The sequence below is a fragment of the Coenobita brevimanus genome, chromosome 97 (genome assembly GCF_032717465.1).
Source record: "Coenobita brevimanus isolate Jiangsu-jjx chromosome 97, ASM3271746v2, whole genome shotgun sequence".
Lineage (NCBI taxonomy): Eukaryota > Metazoa > Arthropoda > Malacostraca > Decapoda > Coenobitidae > Coenobita > Coenobita brevimanus.
Window position 1 is genome coordinate 13,677,710 of NC_137050.1, and position 18,330 is coordinate 13,696,039.

Below are 18,330 nucleotides of genomic sequence, written 5' to 3' on the forward strand. Positions count from 1 at the left end.
TATTACATGTGGCATCAGAAAAGTGTTACTTTTGAGGCTGCATTTGCAAATTTTATATAATTTCTGCAAGTTACTGATATTGCAAACTGTTGCATGATATTGCCATGTATTATGAAACTGCCATTTAGGATCATGCAGTTTAGGAGATTACACTGTAGTTGAATAGTTTTTCCAGGGGGGAAAGAAAAAAAAAAAAAGTCATTACCTAGTAAGGAGTGGGATTACATAAAGGAAAACCTATCGCATACTGATTTATCATAAATCAGTGTTGATTTAACTTGGGTTCAGCGGGAGTATGTTGAGGGTCAAGGGCCACATAAGGTCTCAGAAAAACTTAACCTTTTAGGCTTGTCCTCAGGAGCACCATGCTTTCCATTTGGAGTAACATCCTTGACAGACATGATTTCAAAGTCACAAGTTTCAGTATTTCACACACAAAAAGTTATCACTCCATGTGATATCACTCACTGCACTATTTACTGCATAGTTGCACCATTATTTGGCGATAGTGATAGCGTTTCATTGTCCATGCACATGCAAGATGGAAACATAGAGAGATAGTCACAGTGCATTTAAACACTGGGGGGCCACCTTGGCTCAAACATCTGACTGTTGGATTGCTTGGGTGATGCCATGTACACATGGGATTGTCATATGCAGCCACAGCAATTATCATATAAGTGAACTGGGCAGTTGTTAACCAGGATGGCCTGATGGATAAACAGTTGAAATTCTGATAGATTGCTGATGATATTTTATTAATCTGCCTATAGCCTGCCGCCCTAATCCCGTAAGGGATAGCCACAAACAAATGGTCTCCATGTTGCCCTGTCTTCTTCCAATTTGATGCCCTCCCCCCCAACTTACATCCACCTCTCTCATATACACTCAAATCATCTAGTCTGCAGCAACATGGTTCTGGACCACTGCTGTGCTTTAGAAATTCAGTGGTTTATAAATGACATCAAGGTAGGTGAAGGCGCTCACCATCCACTCACTCGATGTAATGCTGCTTTGGGTGTCTGCCCTTTCTTCTCTTCTTTCCCTCCTTTCCTGCCTTTCTTTCCTTCATTCTTTCCTCTTTCTTCTGCCTACGGATGACTTTACACTCCCTCTTCTGTCTTTCTTTCCTTCTTTTTCCTCTTCCTTCTTCTTATGGGTGACTCTACACAGAGTGACAAGCCAAATGGTTTCCTGTATACCAGGAAACCATTTACTACAATGGGTGGTAACCATATAACCAAATTATGGTGCCTGACGGTTTAGTGGATAATTAAGGTGCTTTAACCAGATTGAGCCTGTGTATGTTTATATCCAAGGGATGGTTGGGGTTTATTGCTCATGTAATGCCATTCAGGGTTGAATGAGGCTGGTCACTCTTATCTTAAATGTCAGGACCAACTTGCCTAGCCCAGGGCTTCTATGCTTCTCACAGGGCAACATAGGATTGGGTGATGGATGGATATCAATAACATAACACATGGGATTTTTTTTTTTTTTTTGTCCGACTCTGGGCACAGGCTTCACAGCCTGCTCTCAAGGCCAAGTAGTCCTCCTACATACCATACACCTCTCTACATGTCACTACTTCGGCGCTAACACCCACCATCCATATTGAATACATGCTAGGGCTGTCTCATACAGGACTGGTGTATTGGTATTGGCGGTGTTACTTTTATGACATGTCGGCGGGTCATCTGGTAGATCAAGAAAGTATGCTTTTATGAAATTCAAATCCTTAATCTGTTCCCTGCCCCAGCCGGGATTCGTGGGTCCATCAGGACTCCAGGCCGCCTCTCTACCGATTCAGCCACCTGGCCTCTTGGCCAGGTTACCACATATTGCCCTACCTACACCCGACTAGTCACCAGTGAATACTAGCACACACTCAAATACTGTACTTATTCAATGCATGTATTACTGGGAATAAAGAATATTAAACATTAAATAAGCAATATTAAAGGGTCTTACCTGACTCCGGCTGAAGACAATGCTTAAGTGGAAATGGCGGGGGTGGGGTTTCCGAGGCTAGAGGCAAACTAGTGCTTCTCAGCATGAGACAAGCATGGTGGTGCAAGAAGAAACAATGGACTGAATGGAGGGAAGTAGTGCGTGCACTTGCCGCCAGGGAAGGGTTATGATTGGCTTGCCATTGCTTGTCATGCTTGCCTGTGAATGGCTGATGGGAGTGGCTTGCAGAACCAGCGCGCGCCATGGAAAACTCACCAGAAATGCATCACTTTGGTGTCGAAAGACTGCACTTTAAGCATATAACTGCAGTTTATGCTACTTTCAGTTTTGAGCAGGACCATGCCATGGATTAGAAAACCATGGCTTAGAAACACACGTTTTATGCGATGCGACTGTACCTCTCCACTCCATCCCTCCATCTCGTCCTAGGTTTCTACCTCACTCATATACACTTTCGTCATTAATTAGCACCAAAGTGGTGATATTTGGAGGTGTGTAGGACTACTGGGCCTTGGAATGGATCCTGAAGCCTTTGCCCTGAATTGGAAACGTTAAAAAAAAAAAAAAAAAAAAAAATCTCCACATGGCAAAACCACTCAGTGTAGTTCTCCTCATTCTTTCTATCACACCCACATCCACACCACAGTTTCCCTTCACTTCCTCATTTGTCAATCTGTCTCGTCATATAACTCCATATGGTCATCTCAGATAACTTATTTCCACTGCTCTCACTTTCGACTTGTGTCCTTCCAACAAGGTCCATTTGCTTCCATACATTAGAGTGGATGTCACAACTCTGTCATGCAACAACTTTTTAACTTCCCTGCTCACATCCTTATTTTTTATCAATGCTTTCAGTGAACCAGCAACCTTTTTTCTCTGTTGTACCTTCCCAGGCACTTCATCCTGTAACCTTCTGTCCTTACTCATTACACTACCCAAGTACAGTGGGCTCACACAGTGCATGAGTGGATGGGCGGTCCACGACCTCGTGCCCTGTGATTTTGTGTACTGTGAATACATCATCTTGTGGGAGAAATAACATATGGACGTGACTCCCTCAAACCTTGGTATTTTTTTAATCTTAGGGAAATTTTTAAAGACATACAGTACAGATACAGCTAAAATAACAAATATATGGTCAGTCACCATAAAAACAGTAGACGACAAGCCTGATGGACTTAAATAGCAGGGGTTCCGAGGTGCAGCAATACATATAGAGTGCCTCCGTTTCCCCAGTCACACCACGCGTGTTTAACGGTTGTCAGCGTTGTATTATTCCAGATGCTGATGAAGAAATTTACGGCCTGTCGAATGTTATATTTCTTCCAGAGTGCAGCAACAGTCATTATGGTGGGGGTTACAGGTATGCTAGATGAAGCAGGTGAGTCAGGTGGGCTGTGGAGATGGAGGGGGAGGTGGCTGGTGAATCAGGTGGGACAGTGGAGGTGGAGGGGATGACGACAGGTGAGTCAGGGGAAGTGGTGAGAGGAGGATCCTCCATCTCCTTGCAACTGCTCACATTTTTGACAATTACCTTCATCTCTTCTTCTTTGTCTGTTTCATTGCTCATCTTGTTATGGACGTATTTGCAATATAATTACTTGGCATTCACGAAATAACCATTATTCAAGTGAATCCAAACGTTATTATAGAAACTGGGTATCTAACTTACCATTATTGCCAAAAATGTTGTTGTCAAAGTCGTTATTGGCGAGATCTTACTGTCGACTCCTCTTGAGCACCTTCCCCACAAGCATCTAAGTCAGGATGGGCGTTTCGTATGGGGAGGGGCGTCGTGTAGTCTGGGATTATTGCAGTTTTGGGCCATTCCTTCCCTATGCCTTGTGTATTGTGGTCTAAACTCATGCATTCAATGTTTTATGGTTATGATTTTTGGTCACTCATGTACTATGCGATTCGTGCGCTGTGATCATGCATACTGCTTATCCCATTGTACTGTACTTAAATGCACTCACCTTTTCCATTTCCATTTCCTCACCCTCCTCCATCCTCACTGTGCATTCATTGACTTAATTTCTCTCATTGACCACAACTTTACTAGTCCTTAAATTCAACTTTAGAGTCCATTTCTAACACACTTTCTCAAACTCATTCACCAAGCTTTGCAGTTTCCCTTTGTCTTCACTTAACAGTGCAACATCATCTGCAAATAACAGAATGGGAAGTTTCCAGATGCTGCCCTCTCTCAGTAAGGGCACCTCAACATCCACTGTCCTACCTTCTATCTCTTTTATAACATTGTTCATATACAAATTGAACAACCATGGAGACATGACACTTCATGCAACTTCAGAACTGCATATGACATAGTTAACAGTAATGAGAGTTACAGAAAGAGCCTAAACTACCATGACCTAAAGAAGCACTTCTGAGAAACGGATTGGGAAAAGGAGCTTAGAGGACAAGATTTAAATGATATATATAGAAAATTCTGTGAATTTTATGAAATAGGAGTCCAAAATTACATCCTCAGTTCAGAGAAACAGAAATTAAAATAAAAAATGGTTTAATACAGAATGTAAAAAATTAAAAGAAATAGAGAGATTTGCTGTAGAATAGATACAGAAGACACAACAGTGAGAGGACATATAACAGCTATAAACAGGCAAGAAATGATTGTCCAAGGATAAGGAGAGAAGCTCAAAGACAATTTGAGGAAGACATTATAAATAATGGTAGTGATCAACCTAAGCTGTTTTACAGCTACATCTAAAGCAAAACCAAAGTTACAGATAAAATACAGTCCATTACAGGCAAGGGAATCATCTGTACACAAGAAAAAAGATATTTGTGAAGCACTAAATAAAAATTTCTAATCAGTTTTTAAAGAAAAAATAATCTTGAGAGAGATGATATGGAACATGCATGCTTACACACTGTACCCAGCCCCGTACTTTTCAACAGAATTTTTTTTGGGCTAGGCCAAATGTATATACCTCCATACTACAAACTTCAAATTTAATCGAAGCGCTTAAGTTTGCTGACCATCCAATATTTTTCAGTTTGGTTCTGCCTGAAAGCTGATGTTTAATGAGGCATGTATGTTTAGTGATGGAGGTGGGTGTTTAGATTATAGGCATCACTTTATGCCAGTCTGAACTTTCAACTTTCAACTCAAACTGTGACTAAGTTTAATAATTTGGCCATTTTACATTTTTGTTGCACAATGCTGCACCCTTATCAAGATTATTCCTACACACCCGCTGTAGGACTCAGATTGAAATATACCACTCTGCCTTTATTTTTTTGGTAATGATAAAATAATCAAAATCTAAGTACTATTATGATTTAGTTTATGATCAGTTTCGATCAAATTTAGAAATATTCAATCAAACACGAGTAGAATTGTTTGAATTTTCAACAAAACTACTCCAAGTATTTCTTCCTTTTTATTTTTATGTTCAGCTTTATAAGCCCTCAATCTTAGCTGATGTTTTGAGGACTAATATACAGAAAACACTGGGGGGAGCTATAGCCCCAGCCCCCCAGAAATTACGGCCCTGTTACCAGATATACAAATATCAGCAAAAGCATTACAGGAAGAGTTAAGTAAAATAGACAAAGGAAAAACAAATGGTCCTGACGAAATTTCAGGTTGGGTGCTACATGAATGTGCAGAAGAATTAAGCAGACCAGTATATTTAATATTCAAGGAATCCTTAGGTCAAGGTAAACTACCTGATATTTGAAAGAAAGCAAACATTGTTCCCCCATTCAAGAAAGGGAATAGACAGAATTCACTCACCTGCTGACCAGTATCAGTGACCAGTGTTGTAAGACACTAGAAAAGCTGATAAGAAAATTTTGGGTAAACCATCTAGAAGAACACAGTATGATGACAGAAAGGCAGTTTGGTTTTAGAAAAGGAAAATCATGTTATGAATCTATTAAGCTACTATGATAGAGTTACAGAAACATTACAGAAAAGAAGATGGGTGGACAGTATCTATTTAGATTTCAAGAAAGAATTTGACAGAGTGTTGCACCAAAGACTTCTATGGAAATTGTACCATCAAAGAGGAATCCAAGGCAACCTGCACTGTTGGAGGCAGGATTTTCTCAGTAAAAGGGAAAGTAGAACAGTGCTAAGGGGAAATTACTCACCATGGAGGGAAGTGCCTAGCATAGTTCCACAGAGCTCAGTGCTGACACTAGCTATGTTTTTAGTATACATAAATGACACAGACAGTAACATTGGAATCAGAAGCCATCTAAATATTTTAATGATGATGCAGAAATACAAAGGAGAATTAGAAACACAAGATTCTTGCAGAGAGCTACAAGAAGAATTAAATGAACTTCATGAATGGAGCAATAAATGGCAAATGGAATGGCAACTTGTCAAATATACGACCGTGTGGGGTGGCATATTTTCGGAAAAATAATGTATAAAGGATTAAGCCTAAACATCCATAAATCGATGAAAATGGATGAAATACGAAGGCAAGAGGTGTTACATGCATGGTAATACGTCTCTGCTGGCTGTGGGAGGAGGGGAGGAGTGCGGGCAGTCAGCTTATCACCAGGCACGCCTGGGGCGAGGCTAGCAGACTATTCACTCATTTGTTTGTTCTTCACCACTGAACACTATATTTATCATTTATGCATTCTTTACACTATTCATTGTCTTCAAAATCTTATTTATGTGTTTTCTATTATACCTGAACACTTATGACAATAAAACCTACGTATGTATATACTATTTTACTTGAACAATTGTAACACTGCAACTTATATATTTTATTTTACTTGTTTCAAGGCCTGGGAGAGTAGAGGGCAGGACAGTAGGTGACAAAGATGACTTATCACCCAATTTCACCAATAAATTAGGACCGAAAATGGCTGGATGTTACGTAACGTCGCCCGCCTGTTAGGGGTTAATGTGGACAAGTGTCATGTAATTGAGTTTTGAAAAAGTGAAAAATACCAGACTGGGATTATAAGTTAGGAAGTTCAACCCTACACATATCCAAAAAGAAGGGCCTAGGAGTAATTGTCAGTAACAGACTATCTCAGGCTGACCACATCAGTGAGAAGGTACATAATGTGTATGCACTGCTTGCTAATATGAGAACAGCATTCACATATATAAATGAAGACATGCTGAGAAAGATAATTACATCATTCATCAGACCAACCCTGGAGTATGCATCAGTAGTCTGGAATCTTCATCTCAAAAAAACACATAGGTAAGATTGAAAAAGTACAAAGGGCAGCTACCAGATGGGTACCAAGTTTAAGGGATCTAAGCTACGAAGAAAGAGAAGAAAAACTGAATCAATCAACACTACAGGAGAGAAGAAAAAGAAGAGACATGATGATGCTATATAAATGCATCTCAGGGAAGGAGAAGACTGACATAAATGAGTATATAACCTAGAGAGATGCATCAGCAAGAATACATTCAGTTTCCCAAATAGAGCAATTGATCATTGGAATGTGGTACCGAATGAAATAGTGTGTGCCAAAACAATTAATAAATTTAAGGATATGTATGATAAAAATGGTTTAATACATGGAACAGTACGAGCTTGACTCATTCGTGTAAAGATACAGTTAGGTAAGAACGAGTAGGTAAGAACATCTCTGTTTCAATCCAGCATTTAGATAGAAAAATTTGCTCAGTTCACCATTCACATGCACCGCAGCCCTAGTGCCCTTATACATAATGTACTCTTCACGGCATTCAAAAGCTTCGTATTTACTCTATGTATTTCTAATATTTGTGGTAGGTGGTGGCGACCATCATCTACTCACTTGATGTAGTGCTGCCTACTTCTCCCTTAGCCTTTATCATTCTTTTTCTGTGCCTGCCCTCCTCTCTTCCTATTTCTCCCAACTTTCCTGTCACTTCTTATCGCTTTTCTTTCCTTTACAGGTGGCTTTACATTGAGTGACAAGCTAAATGGTTTCCTGTAAGCCAAGAAACCATTTACAAAGCTGGGTGGGCACCATATAACCAAACAATACATGCTCCCTACGTGTTATCAAGTGCATTGAAGGGGGGTTAGTGCCCCTTCCTGTAAAACAAATAACTCAGAGTCAAGTGGCCACCTCTTAGGGGATTATGGTGTCTGGCAATAGATAGATAGATAGATTTCTAATATTTTCCATATTCCTTTTCTATCCACTCTGTCATATGCTTTCTCCAAATCTATGAAGGCTGCCCACAACTTCTTTCCCTTCTTTCAAAAATTTTCCATTAAAGACCGTAGGATGAATACTGGCATCAGATCTACACAACCTCTTCCTCTTCTGAAACCTCCTTGTTCCTGTCCAACCAAATCATCAGCTGTTTCTCAAACTCAGTCAATAAGTATCATTGTAACAGCTGAACTGATACTTAACAGATTAATCACACTGTCCTGGCCAGGATTCAGGCTCTGGCCCTTGCACACCACATGTGAGCACGTTCCCATTGAGCCAAACAGAGGATCGCCGCTTTGCCTCTGGACAATGTGGGCTTTTATAGACCCTATTATATCGCTCTTTTCTCCCTTTGGTGATTAATCCACTCATATGCAGATGACTCAACAGGACATAGTTCTCAGACACCTATTTACAAAGTCTAATATCTCTACCTCTCAACTCAGTACAGCCATCTCCATAGATCAAGACCTATCTATGATCAGTGAATGGGGACAAAGCAACCTTCTCTCATTTAATGCTAGTAAAACTAAATATATACAATTTACTAATAGACAGATATTGCCAGATTCGTACATTACCTTCAGTGCTACTAATATTCCCATCTCCAAAAGTATTGAAATTCTTGGCATCTCACTTAACAATGCCCTCTCATGTTAGATCACGTGCTAAAACCACCTCAAAGAAACTTGAATTATTGTACAGAGTCCGTAACTTCTTCGCTAATGAGCAGTTGGCTATAATTTATAGGAGTCATGTGCACTCTCAGCTTGAATATTGCTCACCCTTGTGGAATGGATGTGGAGAGGTTGCATTAAAACAACTAAACAAAATTCAGAACAAGCTATTAGAATTATTAACAATCCTGCCATTGCAAATAAACTACCTTTCCTGCAAGTAAGAAGGAATGTTGCCTCCTTTGCATTATTTTACAGATATTTTTATGGCAAATGCTCAGACGAAGTTGTGTCCATGGTGCCACCTCTCCGTGCCTTCCCTTGCGCTACATGGGCATCTGGTAGCGCTCATGACTGGAATGTCACTCAGCCATATTGCAGAACTTCTGCCTATCAGAGTTCTTTTATTCCCCGAACTGCATCTCTCTGGAACTTGCTCCCCCAGAGTTGTTTCCCTCCAAATTTCAACCCACAGCTGTTCAAGTCTAACTGTTACGGATATTTTATGAACAGAGGACACCAGTAATCTGGTGTATGGATTATTATTTTTTATATTGATGTTTTTCCTTCCTCTGTTCTGTTAGTTAAAAAAAAAAAAATGGTGAGTTTCAAACACACGTGGTAGCGTAGCACTGGAGACCACCACTGGGGACTCTGTGAACCACACCGAACAGCTCATCCCCAGGATGTAAGGACTAGGACGCTGTCAGCTAACCAACAGCATCATTGCCCTCCAATCCTAACCTCACATCTCACACTACTGTTCACCAGTAACTAAACTGAAACTTAACAAATTAATCACCAACGGGAGAAAAGAGTGATGTAACGGAATCTGTAAAAGCCCGCATTGCCCAGAGGCAAAGTGGGGATCCTCTGTTTGGCTCAATGGTAACGTGCTCGCATGTGGAATGCAAGGGCCTGAGATCAAATCTTGGTCAGACCAGTGATTAATTTGTTAAATTTAATTTCAGTTCTTATATTGGTTGGCAGTGGTGTGGGATGTGAGGCAAGGCTCGGAGGACAATGATGTTTTTGGTTAGCTGACAGCGTCCTAGTCCTTACATCCCAGGATGAGCTGTTCAGTGTGGTCCGCAGTGTCTCCAACACTATGTTACCGTGTTTGTTCGAAACCACCAAATTAATCACCAAGGGGAGAAAAGAGGTGTGTAATGAGGTCTACAAATGCCCATGTTGCCCAGATGCAAAGTGGTGATCCTCTAGAATGTAATAGCTGAACTGAAACATAACAAGTTAATCACACTGTCCTGGCCGGGTTTCAATCTCAGGTCCTTTCGCTCCATATGCACACACCTTACCACTGAGCCAAACAGAGGATCCCCACTTTGCCTTCGGGCAATGCAGGCTTTTATAGGCCTCATTACATCACTCTTTTCTCCCCTTGGTGATTAATTTGGTGAGTATTGAGTACAAATGGTAGCATAGCACTGGAGGCCACCATTGGGGACCCTGTGGACCACACCGAGCAGATCATCCCCGGGATGTAAGGACTGGGATGCTGTCAGCTAACCACCATCATTGCTCTCCATGTCCTCACAGCCCATCATTGCCACCAATGTCATAGCTGAACTGAAACTTAACAGTTTAGTCACACTGTCCTGGCCAGGATTCAATCTCAGGCCCCCGTGCTCCATATGGCGCATGTTACCATCGAGCCAAACAGAGGATCCCTGCTACATCATACCATATACTTTTCCTATGACACTAAGATGCCAAATACCCCTATGATTAGCACACACTTCTTTTCTCCTTTTCCTGTGTACGGCGGAATAATTATACCTGACTTCCAGTCCTCAAAGACTCTACCTTCATCCGAGGTCAGTCTGCACATTTTCCATTCTACAACTATCTCTCCCCCATGCTTCAGCATTTCATCACACACTCCATCAGTTCCCAGGGCTTTTCCCATTTGGCCATATTCATTGCTTCCATTACTTCCATCCCACTGATCTCTTCCTCCCTTCTCATTTCCCTTCTTCTCCCAGCCATTCCCCAGTCACTTGAACTTGTATTACTTTCATTATGTTTAACCATTCCTTAAATTGTTCTCTCCATCTTCTTACATTTTCTTGCTTCTCCAACAGCAGTCTGCTATTTCTATCTTTCTTTCCCATACTACCTTTTTTATCACCCTGTCTTCCTCTTGCAATCTCCTTCCAGAACATATTTTTATGTTCCCTCCACTTTACACTCAAATTCCTTCCAAGCTTCTCATCTACTGTCATCTTACTCTCTCTTACTACTCTTTTCACCTCTCTCCTTTTCTGTACATAAAACTCTCTATTCCAACTCTCAACTTCCTCCATGCCTCTACTTCCCATCCATTCACTGTATGTTTTCTTCTTTTGCGACACAGCATGTCTCACCTCTTCATTCCACCATGCTGTTCCTTGCACCCCTTTTTGTCTTCTCTCCACCCCATACAACACCTGACATGTTGCACAGATGTCTTCTGTGAATACCTTGCACACACCTTCCACTTCTCCTACCCACTCCAGATCATATTTACTCAGTTACTCCTCCATTTCTCTCTTATATTCTGCCTTTCTTTTTTTCATCTCCCTACCCTCTCTGTATGTACTGCTTCCTCCTGCCGTTCTCTCCTTCTTATCATCCATTGCATTTGTACCTTGACCCTCACTGCCACCAAGTGGTGGTCAGAGAGTTCATACCCCCAACCTATGTATTCTTTCGCATGCAGCACATATCTTCTCATTCTTTCATCCACACACACATAATCAGTCATTGCTTTCGATTCATTCAGCTTACCAACCACTCTTCACACCACTCTCCATGTATAATTGTGGCTCATTTTGTGCCTAAAGAGGGTAGTAGCTATCACCAGTCGCCTCCCCGCTCAGATGCCCACTAGTGCACTACCATTTTCATCCACGTCTTCAGGCACACCCCACTCACCAACTACTCCATCCACCTACACATTTACTACTTTTCCATTCATATCTCCAATCAAAAACACTGTCTCACTTCTCCCAAACTTTTCCATGTAAGCCTCCACATTTACCCAGAACTCTTCTTCCACTCTGCTTGCATGGTCTCCTGTCAGCAAATACACACACACACACAATTACCCATGCTTGTACTTCTACTTTCAGTCTTACCCACACAGTTCTTGAACCAACTGACCTATAGTCTCTTATATTCTCCTTCCATCTCTTGCATACAACACATACACCCTCCTTTGCCCTCTCATCCTCACCTACTCTTGCACATATACCCAGTCCATACATGTACTCTCTCACTTCTCTGTTTGGTCTAAGTCTATTCACGTATGTCTACTTTTGCATACTACCATAATTTCAAATGAAGGTGGAGTAAAGTCAGCAGGTATGTAAGAGATATGAGTGCCATGGAGTAGATGAGTCCTACACTTCCACCTGGATGGTCGGCAGTAGGCCTGGAAGCAATATTAATATCTGATTCACACAACCAAGCTTCCATCATACACAGTGTCAGGCTCATGTTGATTTAAAAGTTCACTAATATTGTCTGTCTTATCTCGAATGGAACAGATGTTTAGAAGACCTAGTTTTAACTGTCTCAAGATGTGCTATCAATTTTTTAAGTGGACAGACTTGATTTAAAAGTTCACTAATATTGTCTGTCTTATCTTGAGTGGAATAGATGTTTAGAAGACCGAGTTTTAACTGTCTCAAGAGGAGCTATCAATTTTTTAAGTGGACAGAGTTGATTTAAAAGTTCACTAATATTGTCTGTCTTATCTTGAATGGAACAGTTGTTTAGAAGACCGAGTTTTAACTGTTGCAAGAGGGGCTATCAATTTTTTATGTGGACAGAGTTGGTATGTTAAGCTAATATGTTCCTCTGGGACTTCATAAGTGGACACTCTGTGCTTGATGTAAAATGAGCCAGCATATTAGAATCATCATCTTTTTGATGCCCAACGGAAAAGCAGTGTATGCATTTGAGTCTTTGTTACCACAGTCTTTTGATTTATGGTTTTCAGCACAAAAAACACTTTTGGATTATCACTCTTTCTAGTACACTTCTCAGATGTGTAACCAAGACCCTGATAGTTGTGACACTGTGCAACCCAAAATCTGTTGAAGGCAGGGCATCTTGTAAGACGTACATGGATATAATTTCCCTGTTTTGCAATGGAGGAGAATCTATAAGATGGCACCTTAAGTATCATTCTTAGTTCTTGTAATGAGAGGGTTGAGAGTACAACCTCTTTCCACAGGCATCCTAATTTGTTGTTCTTACCTAAAATGCTTGAAATGATGCCAGAGTTGTACAAGGAAAGAGAGAGGCCTGTCAATGTCATCTTTAACAGCATTTTCTTGTGGCTCAGATATTCGGCAAATAGTGTCCCCCCCCCAAAAAAAAAAAAAAAAAAAAAAAAGTCATTAACATCTGCCTTTGGCTCAGATATTCGGCAAATAGTGTCCCCCCCCCCCCCCCCCCAAAAAAAAAAAAGTCATTAACATCTGCCTCAGCAGTTTCTGTGGGCAGCTTTATAAGGGCCCCTGATCTTGTTTCCTTACAGCTATTAAGCGGAACAGATTTAGTGTTCTCTCCACATTTTCTTTAACTGTAGGCAACCTAGCCTTATAATTCATAGTGTCATTCTTTGGCTTCAGCACCAGTAGATGTTGGCTATGTTCTGTCCTGTTACAACTAAGATTGTTGATGAGATCATCCTTTTCCTTTTGCAGCTCCTTCAATTCTTGGTTCAAGATGTCAGCAAATAATGTCAAGGTTTTATGGGAAGTTGCCTCAGTAACATTTATCTTATCTTCCAAATCTTTCAGCCTCAAAGATATATCATCTGGAAAACTGTCTAGAGCACTGGTCAAAAGCTTCTCTACCCTGCTTATGATGTCAGTCTCCATACCTGCTCCACAGTACGCACATAGAAGTTACCACAGTATCATCAAATTCCAGGCTGCCTGTGAAATGAGACTTTAATCATCATTCTCAAGTCCTACACAAGTGACATGATGCCAAAAACCACCGTGCCAACAGTTCAGCACCTTAACTAGCTTTGTAATAGACCTTCTGCATGCCAGGCATTGAGTCTTATCAGCCATGTCAGATCCAGGCAGCATTAATGTTGAACTTAATGAACTCCTGAAAGAAGGTATACAGGCAAGAAAGAAAAAACGAACAAAAGTCAACAAAGAAAAACTGCTAGATGTTAAGCATTACCCTCCCCATTGGTTCCACTTCCACAGACACTAAGTGTAATAATGGTGTGCACCACATGAAGGTGGGAATAGATTACTCTACCTCTTTTGGACATGGGTAGGGATAGTTGCTAATAATGTAACTTTTTCCAATAACAAATAACAAAAAAAAAGGTGGTCAGGTTTTGTACAGCAGCGCACCTCGGATAAACATTATTGGTTACGGTCTTGGGAAGGAAACCTAAATGACAATCTTTGTGAATTTCTCCATTAAAGATTTAGAAAAATTAAAAGGATTTGTTGAGCAGTAACAATTGTTTGGAAAGTTAGTGCACAATTAAATCTTGAATTATGTGATTTAATTTGTACAACAGCACACCTCGGATAAACCTTATTGGTTAAGGGTCTCGGGATCCTGGGAAGGAAACCTAAATGACAATCTTTGTGAATTTCTCCATTAAAAATTTAGAAAAATTTAAAGGATTTGTTGAGCAGTAACAATTGTTTAGAAAGTTAGTGCACTAATAAGTCTTGAATTATGTGATTTCATTTAACTTCAAAGCTCTGTCTCACACAGGACCGGCACCAGAGAGCAGTGGGCAACTTGAGTAATGGAGGAAGAAGGAAAGGAGGAGTGGAGGCATATTTTGCCAGCGATCTGTCTGATTTGGCTGCTCTCCACCATCGTCCAGGCACAGATGGATTCCTTTTCCACACAGATGCTCTTTATGCCCTCAACTCAGGACATCAGTGGTTTGTCCAGGTTTGTCCATTTCATTACTGAAACTTCCCTTCTCCCCACTGACAAGCAAGATGATAGAGTAAATAGCAAACTTTTAAGATGACAAGTAGGATAATATACATAACAGAAAACACTGAAATCATCGTTAACAAATTAATAAGTAATTTTGTCAGTTTGAATAGAAAAAACAGTGGTGTTGATGGCTGATCTGGACGTGAGCTAGATGGATTTCAGGAAACTTACCACTTGAGCTGGACAGTCCCAGAGGTCCTTTACTGTAATTACAGTGAAGGATTGTTTGTTTTGTGATTGAGGTACAGAAGATAAGTGTGTTTGATGTAGGGGGCTACATTACTGTGAGAGTGTAGTGAATTGTTTGAGAGTTTTGTTGAATTCACCAAACAGTCGTCTTTCAGAAACTGTCCATCTTAGAGAGATACTGCACTAGGCTATACTACAGTGTGACCATCCCCCTTCCCTGCATCAATACCAACACAAAGTATAACATACAGACAATTCACTATGACTTCATTGTAATGTAACCCCCACACAGTTCAGCTCATGTGCTTTCATAACACAGACAATCATTTGGCATAACCTCATTAAAAGGACCTCTGAAAGTTCATGGCTAAAATGTCCAGTTTTCTGCAGCTCATTGGGTTCACAACCAGATGAGCATGTGGTCACAACAAAAATAACAACAACAAAAGCTTTGTTCTAACTGAAGTAGAATAAGTTGGTGGGAACACTGTTGTCCAGCTGACTACTTGTCTGTGGGAAGGGCAGTTTTTGTGGGATGTTGTGTGTATGGAGGAAGGGATGTAAAGGACACTTTTTGGATGTAGGTTTTGGATGGCTGTTTGTTTGTACATATGTTTATGAAGTTAGTGCTAGGTGGAGGAGGAGGAGGTATGTGTTTGTGGCATTGTGATTATCTTTTTTTTCTCCAGCAATTACTTATAAGGGTGGAGGGGATCCCATGCTGAAGAAGCAAATTGTGCTCTTATTCATTTGGTTCTTCATTGAGGAAACTTTTTTTTTCTTTTTTTTTTATTAGTACAAGTAGTATGTGGTATTTGTGAACCACAGTTATAGTTCATAAAGTTTACAGGGGGTGTAGGCAAAAAATCATGATTTTTGGTAGTTAGGTTCAGAGGCCCCGGACCCAAACTAATTTTCCCCATCAGAAATTCAGTTTGAATTTTGATTATTTGAATTTCACGGTGATTTTTAGGTACATAGGTCCATCAAAATTTGAAAATTCACCGATTTTTTTTTTTTTTTTTTTTTTTTTTTTTTTTTTTTTTCCCCCAGATAGAATATACATACCTGGAACAGTTTGGAAGGGGAGGTGGTGTGAGCAAAGAACATGTGTGTGTTTTTTAAACAAGATTGGATAAAGTAGATATGGAGATAGGACAGCTGACCTTAGCTCAAATCCTGTATAGTCAAGTAGATAATACTAGTTAACCAACTATGTAAACATCACACACGCACGCATGCACGCACACACGAACGAGCAGCCGGAGAGAGCAGACGTCCTAGCCATCGCTCCTAACCTTGAGTAGTTTCAGGAATTTTGTCTGTCCTGTCTCCTAGGGTCTTTCTTTAAATTTAAAATAATGAAAGTTAGTAGACTACCAAAAATGTAAAGATCTGTAGGCTATAGTATACATGAATGTTTGTGGTTTATTTGGTAACAGCTGTTTTGGTACTTTACCGGTACATTAAACATGGCCGAAAATGTAAACATTGAGGGAATGGAATTTCAAGGATTTGATGCTAATACCAATGTCATGGCCCTGGTAAAAACATTAATTATGAGGATTAGTGAACTCGAAAAGAAAGTAGAGAATATAGTGATAAAGGATGTGTCAGTAAATACGGAAACCACCATACAGAGTCTGATCCAGTCCAATGAAACAGCCAATGAAGAGATTAGGAATTTGAAGCGAGAAAAATGTTGAACTGAGGAGGAAACTAGAAGAGAGTACTAATAAAACGGAGAAGGTGAGTAATGTATTAGAAGAACATAAGGCAAAGTGGGCACACGTAGAAGAAGAACAGAAAGAAGTGGTCAGCTTAAGAGAGATCATCCAGGAAGAAAGGGAAATGAACAAGAAAGAAATGGAAGAAAATGTAGTGAAAATACTGAAGAAAAAAGAGAAAATAGTGAGAGAAACTGTAGAAAGGAACAGATGTGTGGTAGTATTTGGAAACAGGGAAGAGGAAGAAAAGGTTAGGTTCGTAAGACTCGAGAGAGACACGAACATGGTGAGAGGAATATTAGGCAAGATTGACCCCGGAGACAAGTGGGTAAAAGAAAATGAGGAAGTAAGGAGGATAGGGCCTTATAAGAAAGGGGAAACAAGACCAATGAGAGTCAAGTTTACATCAGAAAGTGTAATAAATGAGATACTTAAAGTGATCTGGAAATTAAGCAAAGAGGCGGGGATGGAAAATATTATAATAAGAAAAGATCTGAATGAAGAAGAAAGAGAAGTTTTAAAATCATTAAAGGAAGAAGTAAAGGAAAAAAATTATAAGAGGACAGAGGAAGAACTTAATACTTTTTTTTGGAGAGTATTGGATATGAAAGTAAGGAAATGGTATTTAAGGAAATAGAAGTTAAGGAAACTAGGGGGGATGGTTGTGAAAGATCAGAAGTTGAGGAAGTGGTACAGACAGAGAGTAGGAGAGAAGAGGGTATTAAAAACGTCAAAAATAATTTGAAGGTGATATATACTAATGTTGATGGTTTCATATTGACAAGGATCGAAATTAATGATTTCTTGAGAGTACATGAACCTGATGTCATGTGCTTTGTAGAGACCAAATTAAGAGAAGATACTGATGTTCATTTGGGAGATGGTAAATACAAACTATGGAGAAAAGACAGAAAAGAAAAAAAGGGAGGAGGAGTGATGATAGCAGTGAAGAACAACATAAATGTAGATACTGTGGAGATGGGAGAAGGCAGGGCTGAAGTGATATATATGAAATTAGAAACTGGAGAGAATGTTAAGAGAGATATGGTGGTAGTGTATGTTCCCCCAAAGACGAGAGCATGGAAGGATGATGAATACCATGAGATGTTGTCAGATATGGCTAGCTACTTGCAAAAAATAATTGAGAAAAGCAATAATATAATTTTGGTGGGTGACTTTAATTGTAAAGAGGTGAACTGGGAGGAATGGTACTCGGGAGGCGGCGAGGATTCGTGGGGCACTATGTTATTAAATATAATAATGAATAATGTGATGACGCAATGGGTCAAAGAAGAGACACGGTTTCGAGGTGAGGACACACCAGCAAGGTTGGATTTACTGTTCACCAAAGAACCCGATGTAATAGAATCATTAGAATATCTCTGTCCTTTGGGAAAAAGTGATCACGTGGTCATTGAGTTCCAGATGTTAATAGGAAATGTCGAGCCAAGAGACGAGCTTCATAGACAGGGAAGATACAACTTTGGCAAAGCAAATTTTACGGGTTTGAGAAACTTTTTTGAAAATGCGGATTGGAGAAAATTAAGAGAAACAAGAGAGATACAGAGGAAGTGGGATATCTTTCTAGACCTCTA

At 40.1% G+C, this 18,330-nt stretch overlaps 1 protein-coding gene across 1 annotated transcript in view; it reads left to right on the forward strand.

The window, feature by feature from the left end:
• Positions 1–18,330, forward strand: part of LOC145413828 (extracellular matrix organizing protein FRAS1-like) — a 596,816-nt gene that overhangs the window by 563,914 nt on the left and 14,572 nt on the right. The window contains exon 51 of the mRNA XM_080283490.1: positions 14,583–14,768. Within this exon, the coding sequence (XP_080139616.1) occupies positions 14,583–14,768 (186 nt within the window). The remainder of the gene's footprint in view (positions 1–14,582; positions 14,769–18,330) is intronic.